This window comes from Chiloscyllium plagiosum, chromosome 45 (assembly GCF_004010195.1).
Source record: "Chiloscyllium plagiosum isolate BGI_BamShark_2017 chromosome 45, ASM401019v2, whole genome shotgun sequence".
Lineage (NCBI taxonomy): Eukaryota > Metazoa > Chordata > Chondrichthyes > Orectolobiformes > Hemiscylliidae > Chiloscyllium > Chiloscyllium plagiosum.
Genome location: NC_057754.1, coordinates 10,013,675 through 10,032,608, shown reverse-complemented (window position 1 = coordinate 10,032,608; position 18,934 = coordinate 10,013,675). Strand labels below are relative to the sequence as shown.

At 44.5% G+C, this 18,934-nt stretch overlaps 1 protein-coding gene across 1 annotated transcript in view; it reads left to right on the top strand.

The window, feature by feature from the left end:
• Positions 1 to 8,731: 8,731 nt before the first annotated feature.
• Positions 8,732 to 18,934, top strand: part of LOC122544017 (gastrula zinc finger protein XlCGF57.1-like) — a 39,757-nt gene continuing 29,554 nt past the window's right edge. Inside the window, exon 1 of the mRNA XM_043683031.1 lies at positions 8,732 to 10,135. Coding sequence (XP_043538966.1) covers positions 9,170 to 10,135 — 966 coding nt within the window. The 5' untranslated portion in view covers positions 8,732 to 9,169. The remainder of the gene's footprint in view (positions 10,136 to 18,934) is intronic.

Below are 18,934 nucleotides of genomic sequence, written 5' to 3'. Positions count from 1 at the left end.
TTACCCCTTTGTAATATCCAGTCACACCCTCTCTGTGATATTTGAACATTTGGCTGTGTTACTCTCTACCTCAATTGTCTCTACTTACTTGCCCTGAGATACTAGTCTTCCTTTCATTGTGAACTCCTTAGATCCTCTGATTGTAAGGAGTCAATACTGGCATTGCCACTCTGATATTCCATCCCTAAACCTGTCAATCTTTCATCAATCCACTTTCGCATTCTTCTAAATGCCAGAGTGAATTGGCCTATATTGCTCAAACTCTCTTTATAAGATAAACCCCTCATCCCTGGAATCAATCTAGTAAATTCCTCTGAAGTATCTCCAATACAGCTGCACAAGGCTGGGCTGAGCACAGTACGCTGAGAAACGTACATGGTGTGCTGGGCTTGGGATGATTGACTATGAAGAGTCATAAGCATTTGGGCTGCATTTGATTCCCCTTTGATTCCTATTGACTCTAGTTTTGGAACAGCTTGTTAATATCTTACCAGTCAAATACTGCGGTGATGTCAAGGATGGTCACTCTCCTCTCCCCTCTGGTGTTCAGTGCTTTTGTCCATGTTGACTAATACTATGATGATATCAAAAGCCAAGTGGCCGTGGTCGAACACAAACAACATCAATGAGCTGGTTATTGTGGAGTGAATACTACTTGATAGCAGTGTTGTTGCCCCCTTCCATGACCTTACTGATGACAGAGAGTAAATTATTGAAAGTAATTGGCAGAGTTGGATTTGTATTTTTTGTGGATATGACATGGCTGTATACCGATATTGCCTAGTGGATGCCAGTTTTGCACTGCACACCTTGGTTCCGGTGCACCAGTTATGCAGCAGTGCTGTTCAGTTATACTGTTGATGGAACATTGTCTGGGCCAATTGCCTATGCAGTATCAAGTTGTTTATGTATTCAATTTTTGGCAATGGTTTGGCTGAACGCTGGCACCTGTGATATTGAGTATTGTTTCTAATGCTTATAAAGCCCTATAGTTGGCAACCCCATCATACACACTAAAAATTGGCCGCCTTCATAAAAAATATCGTTGTATACATACATAGTCACTAAAGCAGTTTGGTTCTGTACAGTAGCACATGGATAAAAAAAATTGGAACGTGACTATATCCAGCAAATGAACCTTTGCAACTGAGCATTTAGTTGGACAAGATTATATTGACATATATTTGAGACAGCAGATGGTCTGATAATCGAATTTAACTTCAGCATAATGACCTTAGGTTGTGGTCTTTCCCCACTGTGCCTTGAGGACAGACCGAACCTTTCACCTAACTGGTCCATATCCTGATCAGACACAGCAACATCAGGAAGTGGGGATGTCAACTTTTAGGGTTAAAAACCACACAACACCAGGTTATAGTCCAACAAATTTATTTAGAGACACTAGCTTTCGAAGCGCTGCTTCTTCATTGGGTGGTTGTGAAGCAGGATCTTAAGACACAGAATTTATAGCAAAAGAACAGTGTAATGCAGCTGAAATTATATGTTGAACAAGACAAATTAAGTTGTCGTGGTTCTGTTTGCCGAGCTGGGAATTTGTGTTGCAGACGTTTCGTCCCCTGTCTAGGTGACATCCTCAGTGCTTGGGAGCCTTCTGTGAAGCGCTTCTGTGATCTTTCCTCCGGCATTTGTAGTGGTTTGAATTATAGGACAAGCCAAACAGAGAACAGCCAGGGAATTCCTAGAGGCATGGCACTCATCCACAGATTCAATCAACAAGCACATCGACCTGGACCCAATATACCAACCACTGCAAAGGACAGCTGGAACTGACAACCGGAAGCGACAGATTCAAACCACTACAAATGCCAGAGGAAAGATCACAGAAGCGCTTCACAGGAGGCTCCCAAGCACTGAGGATGTCACCAAAACAGGGGACGAAACATCTGCAACACAAATTCCCAGCTCAGCGAACAGAACCACAACAACGAGCACCCGAGCTATAAATCTTCTCACAAACTTTGAACTAGATTAAGTCTTTCATCTTTTAGAATGGGTTTGTTAGTGCATTAAAGGGGTGAGGTGAAAGTCTGTGTCCCAATCCTGAGTCAGAGTGGTTCTATATCTAAAGTGGAATTTACAAGATCTTACATGGATTGACTGCCTGTAGGTTAAGTATTTTTTGAGCAAAATAGAATGTATATGCAAATATAATGTTGCAAATATGAACTTTAATGTGTGTGCGCATGCACGTAGGACAAAGAGACAGTGAGTGTGCATTTGTGTGTGCACGTGTGAGTGCATGTGAGAGAGTATGTGCAAGTTTGGTAAAGTGTGTGTATGATGGGGTATAATCCTGTGAGAGGGTGCATGCGTGGATGTGAATGTGGGGCATGTATATGTGTGTGTATGAGAGAAGGTCTGTGCGTGTGTGTGTGTACGTACACAATGCAGTGGGGTCACCTGTAGTGTGACATGCTTGTTGCCAAGGTCCAGTTGAGGCCATCCTCAGTGTACTGAACTTGGCTATCAGCTTCTGCTTGATCACTTTACGTAGTTGTCTGTCCTGAAGTCTGCCTTGGAGGATGCTCACCTGAAGGTTTTAGACCGAATGTCCCTGACCACTGAAGTGTTCCTCGACTCGGAGGTAACACCATTGTCTAGTGATTGTTGTACGTTGTCTGCTTGGTCTCGCCAATGTCCCATGCCTTGGGGCATCCTTGCCTGCATCATATGTGGTAGACAATGTTGGCTGAGTCACATGAGTACCTGCTTCGTACATGGTGGATGGTGTCCTCCCATGTAATGGTGGTATCTGCATCGACCATCTGGCATGTCTTGCAGTGGTTGCTGTGATGGGGCTGTCCAATGTTGTGGTCGATGTTGTCCTGAAGGCTGGGCAGTTTGCTGCAAAAAATGATCTGTTTAAAGTTTGGTGGTTGTTTAAAGGCGCGAAGTGGAGGTGTAGGGAAGATCTTAGCAAGTTGTTCGTCCTTATTGATAATGTGTTGCAGGCTGCGAAGATGGTACAGTTTTTCGGCTCCCGGGATGTACTGGACAACAAAGGATACCCTATCGGTTGCAACCTGTGCCCAGCTCCTGAGGAGTTCATTATGGTTTCTCACTCTGGCATGTTCGAACTGGTGATTGATGAGGGTGCATTCATTAGTGTGAGTATGGGGAGTGTAAATATGTGCATGTGAGAGGGGGTCTGCATGAGTGTGAGAGTATGAAAGTGTGTGTGTGTGTTTCTGTCTGTGAGTGTATAATGAACTGGGGTCACTTGTAATGTGACCGGTTGAGGCCATCCCAATGGGTACTGAACCTGGCTATCAGCCTCTGCTCGGTCACTTTGCGTTGTTGCCTGTCCCGATGTCTGCCTTGAGAATCGTACATTGTTCTTATGAGGGCATCTTGAACACTTTCAGGCGTCCGTCACGTTTCTCCTCATTTGAACAGATCCTCTGTATGCATAAGGCTTGTCTGTAGGGGATGGCTGTTTTGATATGTGGAAGCTGGAGAAGTGTAGCATCGTGACATTATTCATGGGTTTGTGGTTAAGTCAGGTGCCCATCCTTGATGGAGATGCATGTGTCCAAGAATGAGACAGATACTAAAGAGTTGTCCGTGGTAAGTCTGATAGTGGGATGAAACTCGATATCACTGTGTAGTTGTTTCAGTGACTCCTTGCCATGGGTTCAGAGGAAGAAAATGTTGTCAATTAGCTGATGTATAGTGTTGATTGGAAGTCCTGTGCAGAAAAGAAGTCTTGTTCGAACCTGTGCATGAAAATGTTGACATTGGGGTGCAAATTTGATCCCATGGCTGTTCCTTGTGTCTGGATGAAGTACATCGTGGGCTGAAGGCCTGTTCTGTGCTGTACTGTTCTATGTTCTATTGGTTGTCAAAGGTGAAAACATTGTGGCCAAGGATGAAGCGGATGAGTTGTAGGACAGTGCTTAGAGATTGGCAGTTGTTGGTATTGAGTACTGAGGATGTTGTCCTGATGCTGGTGTAGAGTGCTGAAACATCCATTGTGATGAGGAATGTTCTGGGTTCGACTGGTCCGTGGGTACTGAGTTTCTATAAGAAATCTGTAGTGTCGCGACAGAAGCTGGGGGTCCCTTGTACAATGGGTTTTCAAGATGCCTTCGACATAGCCAGAGAAGTCCTCACACATGGTCCCGTTTCCTGTTATGGGATGTCCTGGTGTGTTGGCTTTGTGCATCTTCGGAATGCAGTAGAAGTCCCCTACATGAGAAGTACATGGGATGAAAGCACGCAGGGAATCCTGTCGGACTGGATCAGAAGTCTTCATCAGTGTGTTTAGTTCATGGGTGTGTTCATTGGTCGGATTGGCCAGTAGTTGCTGTACTGTTCCCGGTTGTTCAGTTGTCGGTACATTTCCTTGCAGTAGGCTGTTCTATTCTGAATGACAATGGCTTCTCCTTTATCTGCTGATTTGATGACAATGTTGTAATTTGGTTTTAACAGCATGGATGGCATTGCGATGTGATTGGCTGAAGTATTGCTCTGCTTGTGGGTGCAGCTGATGAACCTGGCATTTACACATTTGCTGACTATGTTTGAGCATACATGTCAAGCCCAGGGCAGCGGCCCTGCGGTGGGGTCCAAATTGACTCCTCCTTTGGTCACGCCTGTGCAGATCTCTGTGATGACTGTTCTAGTTTGTCAGTTGCCTCATTGGGATTACTGTTGACATCTTGAAAGAATTCCTGAAGTCTCATTCACAGCCTGCAACACGTGAGAATGAACACCTCACCAAGACCTTCCCTACGACTCCACTTCTCACCTTTTAAAAAAAATCACCAAACCTTAAACAAATCATTGTTCACAGCAAACTGCCCAGCCTTCAACCACAACACTATCATGGCAACCACTGCAAGATGTGTCAGTGTGGACACAGATGCCACCATTACACGGCAGGTATTCATGTGACTTGGCCAATGTTGTCTATCTCGTACGTTGCAGGCAAGGATGCCCCGAGGTATGGTGTATGGATGAGACCAAGAAGATACTACGACATCAGTTGAGTGGACATTGCACAATAGTTCCCAAACACTGGTGTTCCCTCTCAGTTGGGGGACACTTAAGTGATCAGGGACGTTTAGCCTCAGACCTTCAGGTGACCATCCTCCAAGGCAGACATCGGGACAGGCAACAACGCAAAGTAGTCGAGCAGATGCGCTTAGCCAGGTTTGGTACCCATTAGGATGGTCTCAACCGCTCACATTATATGTGACCCCAGTTCATTATACACTCTCTCCCACAGACAGAAACACACACACACACTTTCATACTCTCACATTCGTGCAGACCCCCTCCCACATGCACACATTTACACTCTCCACACTCGCACTAATGCATGCACCCTCTCACAGGCTTATTCTCCCATAACACACTCACACATACTTTGCCAAGCTTGTACACACACAAACACACTCTCTCTCACATGCACAAGCACATATACGTTTAGGGGATGAATTTATATTTGCAGAATTATATTCGCATACACATTTGTATTTTGCTTAAAAAATACATATCGACAGGCAGTCAATCCATGTAATATCTTGTAAATTCTACTTCAGAAATAGAACCAGTCTGAGTCAAGATTGGGATACAGACAGACGTTAATCTCATATCTTTAAAGTTAAAAATCACACATCACCAGGTTATAGTCCAACAGATTTAATTGGAAATTATACATTTAACAAACAATCAAGGTATTTTTCAATCTCTCATCTGTTAGAATTAAGTCTGTCATCTCACAGATGAGAGACTTAAACAATCAAGGTATTTTTTAGTTTATAATTTCAGTTACATCACACTGTAAACTTTTGCTATAAATTCTGTGTCTTACAATTGTATCCTCCACAATCATTTGATGAAGGAGCGGCGCTCCGAAAGCTAGTGCTTCCAGTTAAACCTGTTGGACTATAACCTGCTGGTGTGTGATTTGTAACTTGTCTCCTCTACAGGGGGGAGACTGGACGCCTTCTCGCAGAGCGCTTTAAGGACCATCTCCAGGACACCCGAACTAATCAACCCCACCACCCCGTGGCCCAACATTTCACCTCCCCTCTGCAGAGGACATGCAGGTCCAGGGCCGCCTCCACTACCACTCCCTCACCACCTGATGCCTCATCTTCCGCCTCGGAACACTTCAACCCCAGGGCATCAATGTGGACTTCACCAGTTTCCACATTCCCCCTTACTCCAGTTCCAACCTTCCAGTTCAGCACCATCCTCATGACCTGGCCTACCTGCCAATCTTCCTTCTCAGTCCTCTATTCCACCCGCCTCTTTGACCTATCACCTCCATCCACCTATTGTACTCTTGGCTACTTCTCCCTAGCCCCACCCACCTCCCATTTATCTCTCCACCCCGGAGGCTCCCTGCCCTCATTCCTAATGAAGGGCTTTTGCCCGAAAAGACGATTTTCCTGTTCCTCGAATGCTACCTGACCTGCTGTGCTTTTCCAGCACCACTCTAATCTCCAGCATCTGCAATCCTAGCTGGAAGGAAGGGTCGGCAGGTGAAATAGAAGGGAGGACATGGGACTGGAAAGCGAGCTGGGGATGGGTGGGAAGACTAGCTGCCTTAGGAAGGAGCGGGGCTCCAAAAGCTTACAGTTTCAAATAAGCTTGTTGCAGTACAACCCGGTGTGGTGTGATTTTTGTCCAACACCAGCATCTCTGCATCAAAGTGTTATTTTTGATGCATTTCGATAATAGCGTAGTCCCGCCCCTAGTTTGCATCGATTGGTTAAGGGGCTAGCCAATGTAGCGCGGGGGTATGGCCACGCTTCTAGTCTCTATTGGGTAGAAGCTGGTATCAATCAGTAGTTTGGAGGCGAGCATGCGCAGTGCGGGACCGAAGCGGACTGGTGCTGAGAAGGAAATTGGCGGAGGGAGGGCAAAAAAAAACCGTCTGGTGAGTGGAGCCAGAGGCTCAGTAAAATGAGAAGTTTTAGAAATATATGGCGTAGGTCTGAAATCCTGTGTAAGAATCTCCCAGTTCGGATGTTTAGCCCATGCAGGAGCCAGCTGCAGCTTTTGTTTGGAAAAGAGGCCCCGAATTAACGGCCACCGGAGGGTCAGGTCGCACGGCGCGTGCGCGGCCATGTTGATTAGGTTTTCCTGCAGAACGCATGCGCGGTCCACATCTTCCTTGTGCTGGTCTTCCTGAATGAAGAACCCGCAGGAACAATAAACAAGAGATTGATTCCCCCCACCAGAGATCTACGGGTTGTTGTAAGTCAGAAGGCCAGGGGTGCAGTCTGCAACAACGGCTTCTACTTCTACACCGCCTTTTGAGGTAAAACAAATTGTGGCAAAGCCACATGAGGCGATATTAGGGCAGATGATCAAACGCTTGAACAAAGAGGTAGGTTTTAAAGAGGAGAGTTTGGTACAGGGAGGAAATTCCAGACCCCGAGGACCAAGGCAACCGAAGGTGAAATCACCAATGATGGAGCAATGCAAGTTCAGAATGCGTCAGAGGCCAGAATTTAGAGGAGCCTAGGTATTTCAGAAACCGTGAGAAGGGGAGGTATCAGGGCGCGGCCGTTGGGGCGAATTTTATGGTAAGGTTGAGCATTTCAACATCACGTGCTTGATTGAGATCTAGTGTGGGTCAGTGAGCACGGGCCTGACAGGCTTAAATGAGACTTGCTGCAATTCACCCACAGCAAGGTTTGTGATACCTTTAAGTTTACAGAGGGAAAGAATGTGGAAGATCTTTGGGGACTGCATTGAAATAGTCGAGCTTCAGGAAGAGAATCAGGAACCAGAATGGACCTTGAGACTGATTCCAGGTTTAGCTTAGTTTATGTGGGAGGGGGGAACAAAGGTTTGATGAAACCACATTCATTTGTGGGCGGCATGGTGGCACAGTGGTTAGCACTGCTGCCTCACAGCGCCAGAGACCCGGGTTCAATTCCCGCCTCACGCGACTGACTGTGTGGAGTTTGCACATTCTCTCCGTGTCTGCGTGGGTTTCCTTCGGGTGCTCTGGTTTCCTCCCACAGTCACAAAGATGTGCGGGTCAGGTGAATTGGCCATGCTAAATTGCCCGTCGTGTTAGGTTAGGGGTATGGGTGGGTTGCGCTTCGGCGGGGCGGTGAGGACTTGTTGGGCCGAAGGCCCTGTTTCCACACTAAGTAATCTAATCTAATTTAAGTGGTGAGCAACTTCAGTCATGAAGTTAGGTTAGAGAAAGTTAAGAGGAGGTTAAATGGAATTTTCAAAATCATGCAGGATATGGCTAGGTAGTGAGAAACTGTTCCCATTAATAAAAGCATCGCAAACAAGAGCGCAGATTTCAAATGTACAAACGAGCGAATTGTGTGTTAGAAACTTCGCACAGCTTATGATTAGATCTGGAATACATTGCATGGAACTGAGATTTAGGCAGGTTCAATCGAGGACATTAGATCATTTTTTTGAATAGGAACAACATGTAAGATTATAGAGAAAAATCAGGAGAATAGCACAATGTCAGAATGCTCATTCAGAGAGTGACAAAATGGGTTAAATGACCTATTTTTGTGCCTTAAACAATTCTCCACACAGTCAGATACGACTATGAGGCTAACATCTGCTATTCTGTATGGTCAGTTCAGGAGAATCAGATTAATGTTTTGTGATGATAACTGACTGAAGTTAATTTCCAAACATATTGCTGTCTGTAGATGCACATTATTTTGTTAAAAAGTTCAGAAAGAATAACCCAAAACTATTTGGATTTCAGCAGAAGGAGAGAAGCGATTGGGATAGGGATTTACAGCTTTGGGAAACAAGAAAGAAAAAATAATCCACAGAAACTGAAATTTCTGTTCTAAATTTCTAACCTATACTCACTGCTGACTTTATGCTGACTCCTTTTCCAGTGTATTAAAGAAAGAGGATTAGATGATGGGAGACTTGAATCTGAGGTCTGAGTGAGTCAGCAGGACATACTCGTTACCGTTCAACATCTGATCTGTCAGCGGGAAAAGATTTCTAACATCATTGTGACTGGAAAAACACAGATCAGAGTGAGAATGTTCCAGTGAACTTATTGCAGGAAAAGCATTTACCAGTTACGCAGCCTGAAAGCGAAATCACTGGATTTGTAGCTGAGAAACTGGTGTGTGGACAAGCTTTCAACTGATCATCCAACCTGGAGAGACACCAGGACACCCATAGCATGGAGAAACCTTGGAAATGTGCCGACTGTGGAAAGGGATTCATTTCCCCATCAAAGCTGGAAACACATCGCCGCAGTCATACTGGGGAGAGGCCGTTCACCTGCTCCGTGTGTGGGAAGGGATTCACTGATTCATCCAACCTGCTGACACACCAGCGAGTGCATGCTGAGGAGAGGCCTTTCAGCTGCACTTACTGTGGAAAGAGGTTCAGGCACTCAGGCGCACTCACTGTACACCAGCGAGTTCACACTGGGGAGAGACCATTTGCCTGCTCTGTGTGTGGGAAGGCATTTAGTCAGTCAACCACCTTACTGAGACACCAGCAAATCCACACTGAGGAGAAGCCATTCAGCTGCACGGACTGTGGAAAGAGGTTCACTCGTTCAGGCACCCTTGTTATGCACCAGCGAGTTCACACCGGAGAGAGACCATTCACGTGCTCTGTATGTGGGAAGGGATTCACTCAGTCAAGCCACCTGCTGACACACCAGCGACTTCACACTGGGGAGAAACCATTTCCCTGCTCTGTGTGTGGGAAGGGATTCGCTCAGCAATCCCACTTGCTAACACACCAGCGGGTTCACACTGGGGAGAGCCAATCCATCTGCTCAGTGTGTGGGAAGGGATTTACTCTGCCATCCCAGCTAGTGACACACCAGCGAGTTCACACTGGGGAGAGGCCATTCACTTGCTCTGTGTGTGGGAAGGGATTCATTAGTTCAGCTACGTTGCTGCGACACCAGCAAGGTCACACCGAGGAGAGGCCTTTCAGTTGTGCTGACTGTGGCAAGAGGTTCAAGCAGTCCGACTACCTCATTGTCCACCAGCGAATTCATACTGGGGAGAAACCATTCACCTGCTCTCAGTGCGGAAAGAGATTCATCGATTCATCCCGACTGCGGAGACACCAACGAGTTCATGAGCGACTGCAAGGATATGGTTCTGTTATTACTCACATTCAGGACTGAATCACATTCATTCTGACACTTGCTGTTTGTTACTGCCAATGTTAATAATCCCTGTAACTGGAACTAGAGATTAATATTCTGGATCTGTATGATTGAATTTTCAGGGCTGCAGGGTCTCTTTCAAAAGTACTACCTGTGATTGTTCACCATCATTCAGGGACGTTCACCAGAAATTAGTTGATAACAAAATTCTGAACTTTTTGCTTTAGTCCTAAATTGACCTTTGCATATTTTACAATTCAGTGTCTCTTCCACTGATAACATTTCCAATGAGAATGTGCTGATGAATCCTTACTGGTAATTCTGACCGGCTTGCACATTCCACGCAGTAGTCCTTCCAGTATCCACCAAGATGAAGAGGAATGGAATTTGGTGGAGATTCAAGAGTCTCAAAATGTTCTCCTCATCTGGTACAGAAATCCTATCAGCACAGGCATGAAGACAAGTCTGATCCCAGTAATGGACTTTGAGAAATTAGCATCCAATAAGTTGGTAAAATCTTCTGACCTGTATTGATTGTTGTAGAAAATTCGCTCTCTGTCTCATTCTCTCTTTCTAGTTTTCTCTCTCTTTCTCTGTCTCAAGAACCCGGTCTGGCATGCCGCACTCTCTTTCACCCTCCCTCCCCCAGCGCACCCGCACTCTTTCTTCCTCCCTCCCCCTCTTCCCCCGTTACTTCAAATTCCCTGGAAGTCGTAAAATCTTCTGACCTGTATTGATTGTTGTAGAAAATTCTCTCTCTCTCTCACGCTCTCTCGCTCGCTCTCTCTCTCACTCACTGTTGTGAAGAAACAAAATCCATACATTACTATGTCAGATGCAGGACAGGCTTGATCTCTTTGTCCAAGATGTGACTCCAGCACAGATCCTGAAACAAGATATTTCTGACTCTGATATAATTGGACTTAATGACTAACCAAATACGTAAAAGTTTAAAGACAGGCTGTTGGAAAGTGTTTCAAAGCGATTCAACCTGGCTTTAACACAAAACTTACATTCAGACGCACACCTGTAAATTATTCAGAGGAGACACTGCCACTCACCAGAGAGACCAGCACTCATTCTGCATCATCCATCTGTTTGTCCTCAAGGACCAGAAAACCATTCTCACATGTCAAGGGTTGTGTTTAGCTTCTCACATTAAACTGTTGCTTCCTAATAAACCACTCTTAAATAATGAATGAGCTTGAGCCCCTTTTTTCAGGGAGTGGGATTGCAGTGATGGAGATCATAGTCTTGAGGACTATCAGTCTTAAGAACCTTTTTACCTGTGCTTAATTAAATCAGGCCAGGAATATACAGTGACCTTGACATATTACAGGAAATGTTTGATTGCTAAGAGAGAAAACAGGCAGGGGCTTAAGAGAGCCTGGGGATTGTAGAAGAGTGTGACAGGGATTACAAATATATCCACAGTAGGCTTCACAAAGAGTTTTGGAAGGCAAAATTAAATTGAATTCCAAGTCCAGAATCAATGGGACAACTTTCCCAGGAAGGATGCAGTGAACAGAGAGACAAGGAAGTTAAAATCTATCCAAACATCTGTATTGGCGATATGCCAATAATTTAGAATTGTGTGAGATGATCTGCAGTCAGGAGAATGAATCATATTTACCAGAAAGGTTTTGATGTATATTCTTGGAGGCAGCTTAAAAGTTTGTCTTTCTGATTCTGATCAGAAATTTTCTACCGTGTGTAATCAGGAAATGAGGAAAACAAACTGATTGCTGTCTCACCCAGCTCGTTGTTAGCTATCAGTCGTCATTAAGGAGGTTCTGTTCTCAGAGTTGGGAGACCTCTATTCACTGTCTAATAACCTGATCAAATCTCAACCATACTCCGAGCAGGTGGTAACCATTTAGCCCATTAAGCCTGCTCTATTAAGCCTGTTCAATCATTGATCGTTCACTTCAATGCCTTTTTCCAGCACTATCCTTTTCCATCCTCTTTTTTAAAACAAGTTTGTCAATCTCAATTTTAAACACATGAGATGACTGAGCTTCCATAGCTCTGGGATAGAGAATTCCAAAGATTCACAACCATTTGAATAAAATAATTTTTCCTCACCACCATCCCAAGGTGGTTGCCCACTTATGTTTCAATTGTGTCCTCTAATTCCAGATTCCTATTTTAGAAAATTACTTGCATATCCCTCATCTATTCCTTAAGTATTTATCAGTTTCAAAGTGATCATCTCTAATTCTTTGAACCATGAGAGTAAGTAGGTTGCAACTTCAAGATTGTCAGCAAGACTGCTATGAGTGAGATCAGGAGAAACGTTTTTACTCAATTATTAGGATTTGTAATGCATTGGCTGGGAGATTGGAGGTGGATTCCATTGACAGTTTCAAAAGAAAGCTAGATATATATTTGAAGGAATGAAGTTAGGCTATGGAGGTGGGGCTGGAAAGTGGGATTAACTGGGTAGTTCTTTCAGGAATTGGTGCAGACATGATGGGTTGAATGGCATCCTCTACTGTAAAATTCCAAGATTCTTAATATCAGCCCATTTCCCATAATGTTCCTTCATAGCAGAGTGCTGCCATCCCAGGTAAGTCTGGTGAGTCTCAGTTGCACTCCCTCTCTGGCAATGAAAGCCTTCATGAGCTAATGGGGCCAAAAATGCACACACTAACTCAGGTGCAGTCACCCCAAGGTTTTCAGAACTCATGCACAAATTCATTATTCTTGCAATTAAATTCTCTTCCGATAAAGGCTAACATAGATTTCCTAATTGCCAGCTATACCTGCCTAATAGCCTAAATAACTTATTGACCAGGAGACAATGTAGATCAGTGAGCACAGGAGTTTGGGAGAATGCAACCTGGAAAGTGCACAGGCAGCATCGTTTTGGATGATCTCAGGTGAAGGTGCAGTGTATGTTGAGAGGCTGGTCAGGAATGTATTGGTTACCATCAAGTCCAAAGACTTGGATGAGGCTTTCAGCAGCAACTAAGCTGGAGAAGGGTGACTTTATGGAAATTGAAGTACCTGGTATCAGTTAGAATTAGACTTAGGTTTTATAGGTACAAGGTACTTATGTACAAGAGTTTAGGTAAAAAGTTGGAAACATAAAGAAATAAGGTAAAAATTCAAGACTACACTGTTCTCAGTGTACAGGTATGATTAAGTTAAAAATTCTAATTTGCAGTCCTTCTTTAGCCATGAGCCTGCAGTTGCTCCACACTGGGCGTTCCTCACAAGAGCTCGATCCTCCAACCTGTACTAGACTTGATCTCTGGCACTGCCATCTTGTCGCCGAGCACTATCCGTGCTCATGAACTACCTCATGCAGACTGCCAGAGTGCCCCTCTGGCGCTCCTCCAGACCGCAAGCCCCTTCCACATTGCCACTGACCACAGAGTTCTGCCCGGGTACACCAAACACCTCAAGACCAAATGCCAAAGTCTCGGTTCTGGGCCCCCAGCCGCTGCCTCCATGCCCAAGCTCCCTCCAGAAGGTAAGTAGAGGGAAAAAGAAAGCCAGCAAAGAAGAAAAAAAAAAGCGGTTGAGCTCCAACTCAGGAGCCCTACTCTGTTGCCACCGTGGAGTTATGATGTGATTACAAAATCAGCTTGGGGTCAAAAGCGGCATTAGTATTGTGGACAGTATGATTTAGCTTAAAAGAGTTTCTACAAGGGGAAAAGCTCTAGCTCAGGAGACCAGATTTGAAGTGGTGAGTGAATGGAATAGCTCAGATCATTCCAATTTTTAATTGGTGGAGTTTTCTGCTCATCCAGTACTGAAATATAATATGACAAGTGTAGAGGAAGAGAGAGGGATGGTGGTAGGTGGAGCTTGACATAGTGCTCCCTTAGAGCAAGAGGTTTAGATGTGGCAGAATTTGCTAGTGCATCTAAGAGGGTTTCTTGAAACAGTGCATGGACAGTTCAAGCAGAAAAGGGGCCATACTGTACTTTGTATTGGCTAATGAGCCAGGCCAGGTGACTGACATTTCAGTGAGACAGCACTTTGGAAACAGCAATCACAATCCTTCAGTTTTAAGATAGCTATGAATAAGGATAAGTCAGTACATTGAGGGAAGGTACTAAACTGGGGGAGGGCAAATTATGCCAATATTGGGAGGAGCTATTATTGGGCAAGTTCACAGTTGATGTCTGGGATTTGTTTAAAGGCCTGCTGATCAGAGTTCAGGACCGGCATGTTCCAGCAAGAAGGAAGGACAAGGATGGCAAGGTCATAAGGGACATTGTGGATTTAGTCAAAAGGGAAAAAAAGGCACATATGTCAGGTTTAGGAAGTTAAAATAGGTAAGGCCTGTGAGGAATATAAAGAAAGCAGGAAAGGACTCAAGCAGGGAATTTGGAGAGCAAAGAGGGGACATCTTGGGAAGTAGAGTTAAAGAGAATCCCAAGGCATTCTATACATATATTTAAAAAAAAGGATAACTAGGGAGAAGGTAGGACCACTCGAGGATAAAGGAGGGAATTTATGTTTGGAGGCAGAAGATATAGATGAGAACCTAAATGAGCACTTTGTGTTGGTATTCACCCAGAAGGATATGGAGGATAGTGTGATTAGTGCAGAGCATGTTAATATGCGAGGGCATTTTGAGATCAAGAAAGAAGTGGTGTTCAGTCTCTTGCAGAACATTGAGGCGGATATGTCTGCCAGGGTCCGATGGTCTCTTTCAACAACTTGAGTAGATAAGACAAGAGATTGTTGGGGCCTTGACCAAGATCTTTGTATCAAAGAGTGTGCTGCTGGAAAAGCACAGCTGGTCAGGCAGCATTCAAGGAGCAGGAGAATGGGCGTTTCGAGCATAAGTCCTTCATCAGGCTCTGAAATCCAGCATCTGCAGGCCTCACTTTCTCCAAGATCTTTGTATTCTCATTAGCCACTGGAGAGAAGACTGATGAGTAGCGAATGTTCCTCTGTTCAAGAAAAGAAATAGACATAATCGAGGCAACTACAGAGCTGTGAGACTCACATCGGTGGTTGGGAACCTATTGGAGAGAATTCTTACGGATAGGATCTAAATGCATAAAAAAGCCTAACTCGGAGGGTCGGGGCGGACTTGTTAGGCTGAAGGGCCTGTTTCCATACTATAGGGAATCCAATCTAATCTAATCTAATTAGGCATGGTCAGCATAGCTTTGTGCAGGGCAGGTCATGTCTTACGAACTTGATTAAATTTTTTTGAGGAAGTAAAGGTAGAGCAGTGGAAGTTGTCTTACATGGATTTCAATAAGGCTTTCGACAAAGTCCCATAAGGCAGGTTTATTCAGAAAATTAAGATGCATGGTGATTTGGCTGCGTGGATTCAAAATTGGCTTGCCCTTAAAAGGCAGAGGGTAGTCGTGGAAGGATGTTTTTTTCTGGCTGGAGGCCTGTGACTAGTGTTCTGCAAGGATCTGTACTGTACTGGGACCTGTGCTGTTTGTGGATTATATGACTTGGATGAAAATGTCGATAGATGGGTTAGTAAATTTGCAGACCATACAAAGATCAGTGGAGTTGTGGATAGTGTAGAAGGTTGTCAAAGGACACAGAGGGATACAGATGAGTTATAAATATGGGCAGAAAATAGCAGATGAATATTAATCTGGGGAAGTGTGAGGTGCGGCACTTTGAGCAATCAAATTTTAAGGAAAAGTATACAGTAATGTGGAAGCTTTAGAATGGATGCACAGGATTTACCAGGATGCTGCCAGGATTGAAGGGCATAGAAAGGTTGAGGGAGCTAGGGCTTCTCTATTAGAATGAAGAAGGATGAGAGGTGACTTGATAGAGGTGTACAAGATGATGAGAGACATAGATAGAGTAGACAGCCTGAGACTTTTTCCCAGGGGGAAATGGAAATCACAAGGGGGCGTAATTTTAAGCTTATTGGAGGAAGGTTTGGGGGAGATGTCAGAGGTAGATTGTTTACATGGAGTGGTGGGTGTGTGGAATGCACTGCCAGCAGTGGTAGTAGAGTCAGATTTAGGGACATTTAAGTGACTCTTGGATAGGCATATGGATAATAGTCAAATGAAGGGTATGTAGGTTAGTTTGATCTTAGAGTAGGATAGAAGGTTGGCACAACATCAAGGGCCGAAGGGCCTATACTGTGCTGTACTGTTGTATGTTCTATTAATGGCAGGACCTTGCACAGTACTGATGAACAGAGTTCAAGTCCATAGCTCCCTGAAAGTGGCTCGCAAGTAGATAGTATGATAAAATTAGCATATGGTATTTCTGCCATTATTGCTTGGGGAATTGAGAACAAAAGTCAGGTTGCCATGTTGCAGCTTTATAAGACTTTGGTTAGGTCACACTTGGAGTATTGTGCTCAATTCTGGTTGTCACATTATAGGCAGGAGGTGGATGCAAGGTTTGTGAAGGTTTGTAGCTCAGTTTGAGGTTTAGGGTGTAGGTTTGCTCGGTGAGCTGTAGGTTTGCTATCCAGACGTTTCATTACCTGGCTAGGTAACATCATCAGTAGCGACCTCCAAGTGAAGCGAAGCTGTTGTCTCCTGTGTTTGTCCTACATAGTGTTTGTAGCAGTCCTTGCATGGAATTTTGTAGACGATTCCTCAAGAACAAACCACGACAAGCAGACCAAACACAGCCAGAAACCCTAACCACCTTACCATACATCAAAGAAGTTTCAGAAATGTCAGCCGGACTACTAAGACCCCTCGGAATCCTAGTAGCACACAAACCACCAACACTCTCAAACAAAAACTAACAAACTTAAAAGACCCAGTACAACCCATGGACAAAACCAATGTCGTCTACAAAATTCCATGCAAGGACTGCCACAAACACTATGTAGGACAAACAGGAAGAAAGTTGGCCACGAACACCAGCTAGCCACAAAAAGACACGACCCTCTCTCCCTCATAGCCCTACACATGGAGGAAAAAAAACACCATTTCGACTGGGATAACATATCTATCCTGGGTCAGGCTAAGCAAAGACATGCCATGGCACCATAAATGAACACACAGATCTAGATACCACCTATCAACCCCTCAAAAAACGAACAGGAAATGACATCACCACAAACCCCAGGAATCCCATCCAGGACAAACAGAAAGTAGGAGACAACAGCTTCGCTTCACTTGGAGGTCGCCACTGATGATGATACCTAGCCAGGTAATGAAACATCTGGATATCAGACCTACAGCTCAGTGAGTAAACCTACACCCTAAAGGATGTGGATACTTTGGAGAGGTTTACCAGGATGCTGCCTTGCTTAGAGATTATGAGCAATCAGTAGCGGCTAGTAAAACTTAGGTGGAGACTGAGGAAAGACTTGATAGAAGTCTATAAAATTATGAGATGCATAGATAGGGTTGACAGTCAGAATATGTTCCCCGGAGTTGAAATGTCTAATAGCAAGAGGCATCCATTTAAGGTGGGAGGAGGAAAATTCAAAATAGATGTGAGGGGCACTTTTTTTACACAAAGTGGTAGGAATGTGGAACACACTGCCAGGGCTGAAGGTGGAGGCAGATAAGATAGGGGTGTTTAAGGGGTCTTGCAGACAAGCACTTGAATATGCAAGCAATGGAGGTGTAGGGACCAGCTACGCAGAAGGGATCAGTTTAATTTGGCATCATGTTTGGCACAATATTGTGGGCCAAAGGGCCCATTCTCTTGCTGTGCTGTCCTATGTTCTATGTGCTTTTGGATGATGTCACCTCATGGCAGCGTGTAGATGAGGAATAAGAGGGGGCAAGGAGGACACCACGGAAGGAATGAGGTCTGAGATTAGACAATAATATGTGTAGAAGATGGGATCAAGGATTATATTTTTGAGAGTGGCTGATGATGATGAATCACAAGGATACGGTGGGCGGCACAGTGGCACAGTGGTTAGCACTGCTGCCTCACAGCGCCAGAGACCCGGGTTCAATTCCCGCCTCAGGCGACTGACTGTGTGGAGTTTGCACATTCTCCCCGTGTCTGCGTGGGTTTCCTTCGGGTGCTCCGGTTTCCTCCCACAGTTCAAAGATGTGCAGGTTAGGTGAATTGGCCATGCTAAATTGCCCGTAGTGTTAGGTAAAAGGAGTAAATGTAGGGGAATGGGTGGGTTGCGCTTCGGCGGGTCTGTGTGGACTTGTTGGGCCGAAGGGCCTGTTTCCACACTGTAAGTAATCTAATCTAATCTAATCTAAAAATACGGAGATAGAGCTAGAAAAGAGAGAGGATCAATAATAGTATCAGTAAGCATTGGGAAATTGGATGATTGGTAGTTTAATGCGAATAAGGCCAATGAAGCTGAAAATGTGGACCTCATGGACAAGGTGATCCCTGACTGGGCAGGCAATAATTGCAGAAAGATCTGAATTCTGGTTTTGGTTAAGAAGGCCTTGTACCTAGTGGAGCTGTGGGGAACACCAGAGGAGCTGATTGGACTGTTTTAATATTAGTGACAGAGAAGCTGCAGAAGCTCCTCTCATTTATTGTCAGAGGTGAGGATGGGGTGGTGGGGGAAGAGTGAGAACATTTCAAAAAGAAATAAAAAATATCTGAGATATTACATTTGCAACTGTAGTTACTTGTGATGTCGCTTATGTCTCAACAGATGGAATAGGTAAGTGAATTAATTTCAACATGTGTAGTTGGTGAATGGTCATTGCCCATTGTAATCTTTCTTATGTTTCAGCAAGATGGACAACCGAATAGCTGACTCAATAAAATGTTAGGGAAAGAAATCTGCTATCCTTACCTGATCTGTCCCACATGTTTTGGCCTATACAGATATGTAGTTGACTCTTAAATGTCCTCTGAAAGTGCCTAGCAAGTAATTCAAGGACTGATTGACATGGCAATCAACTGTAG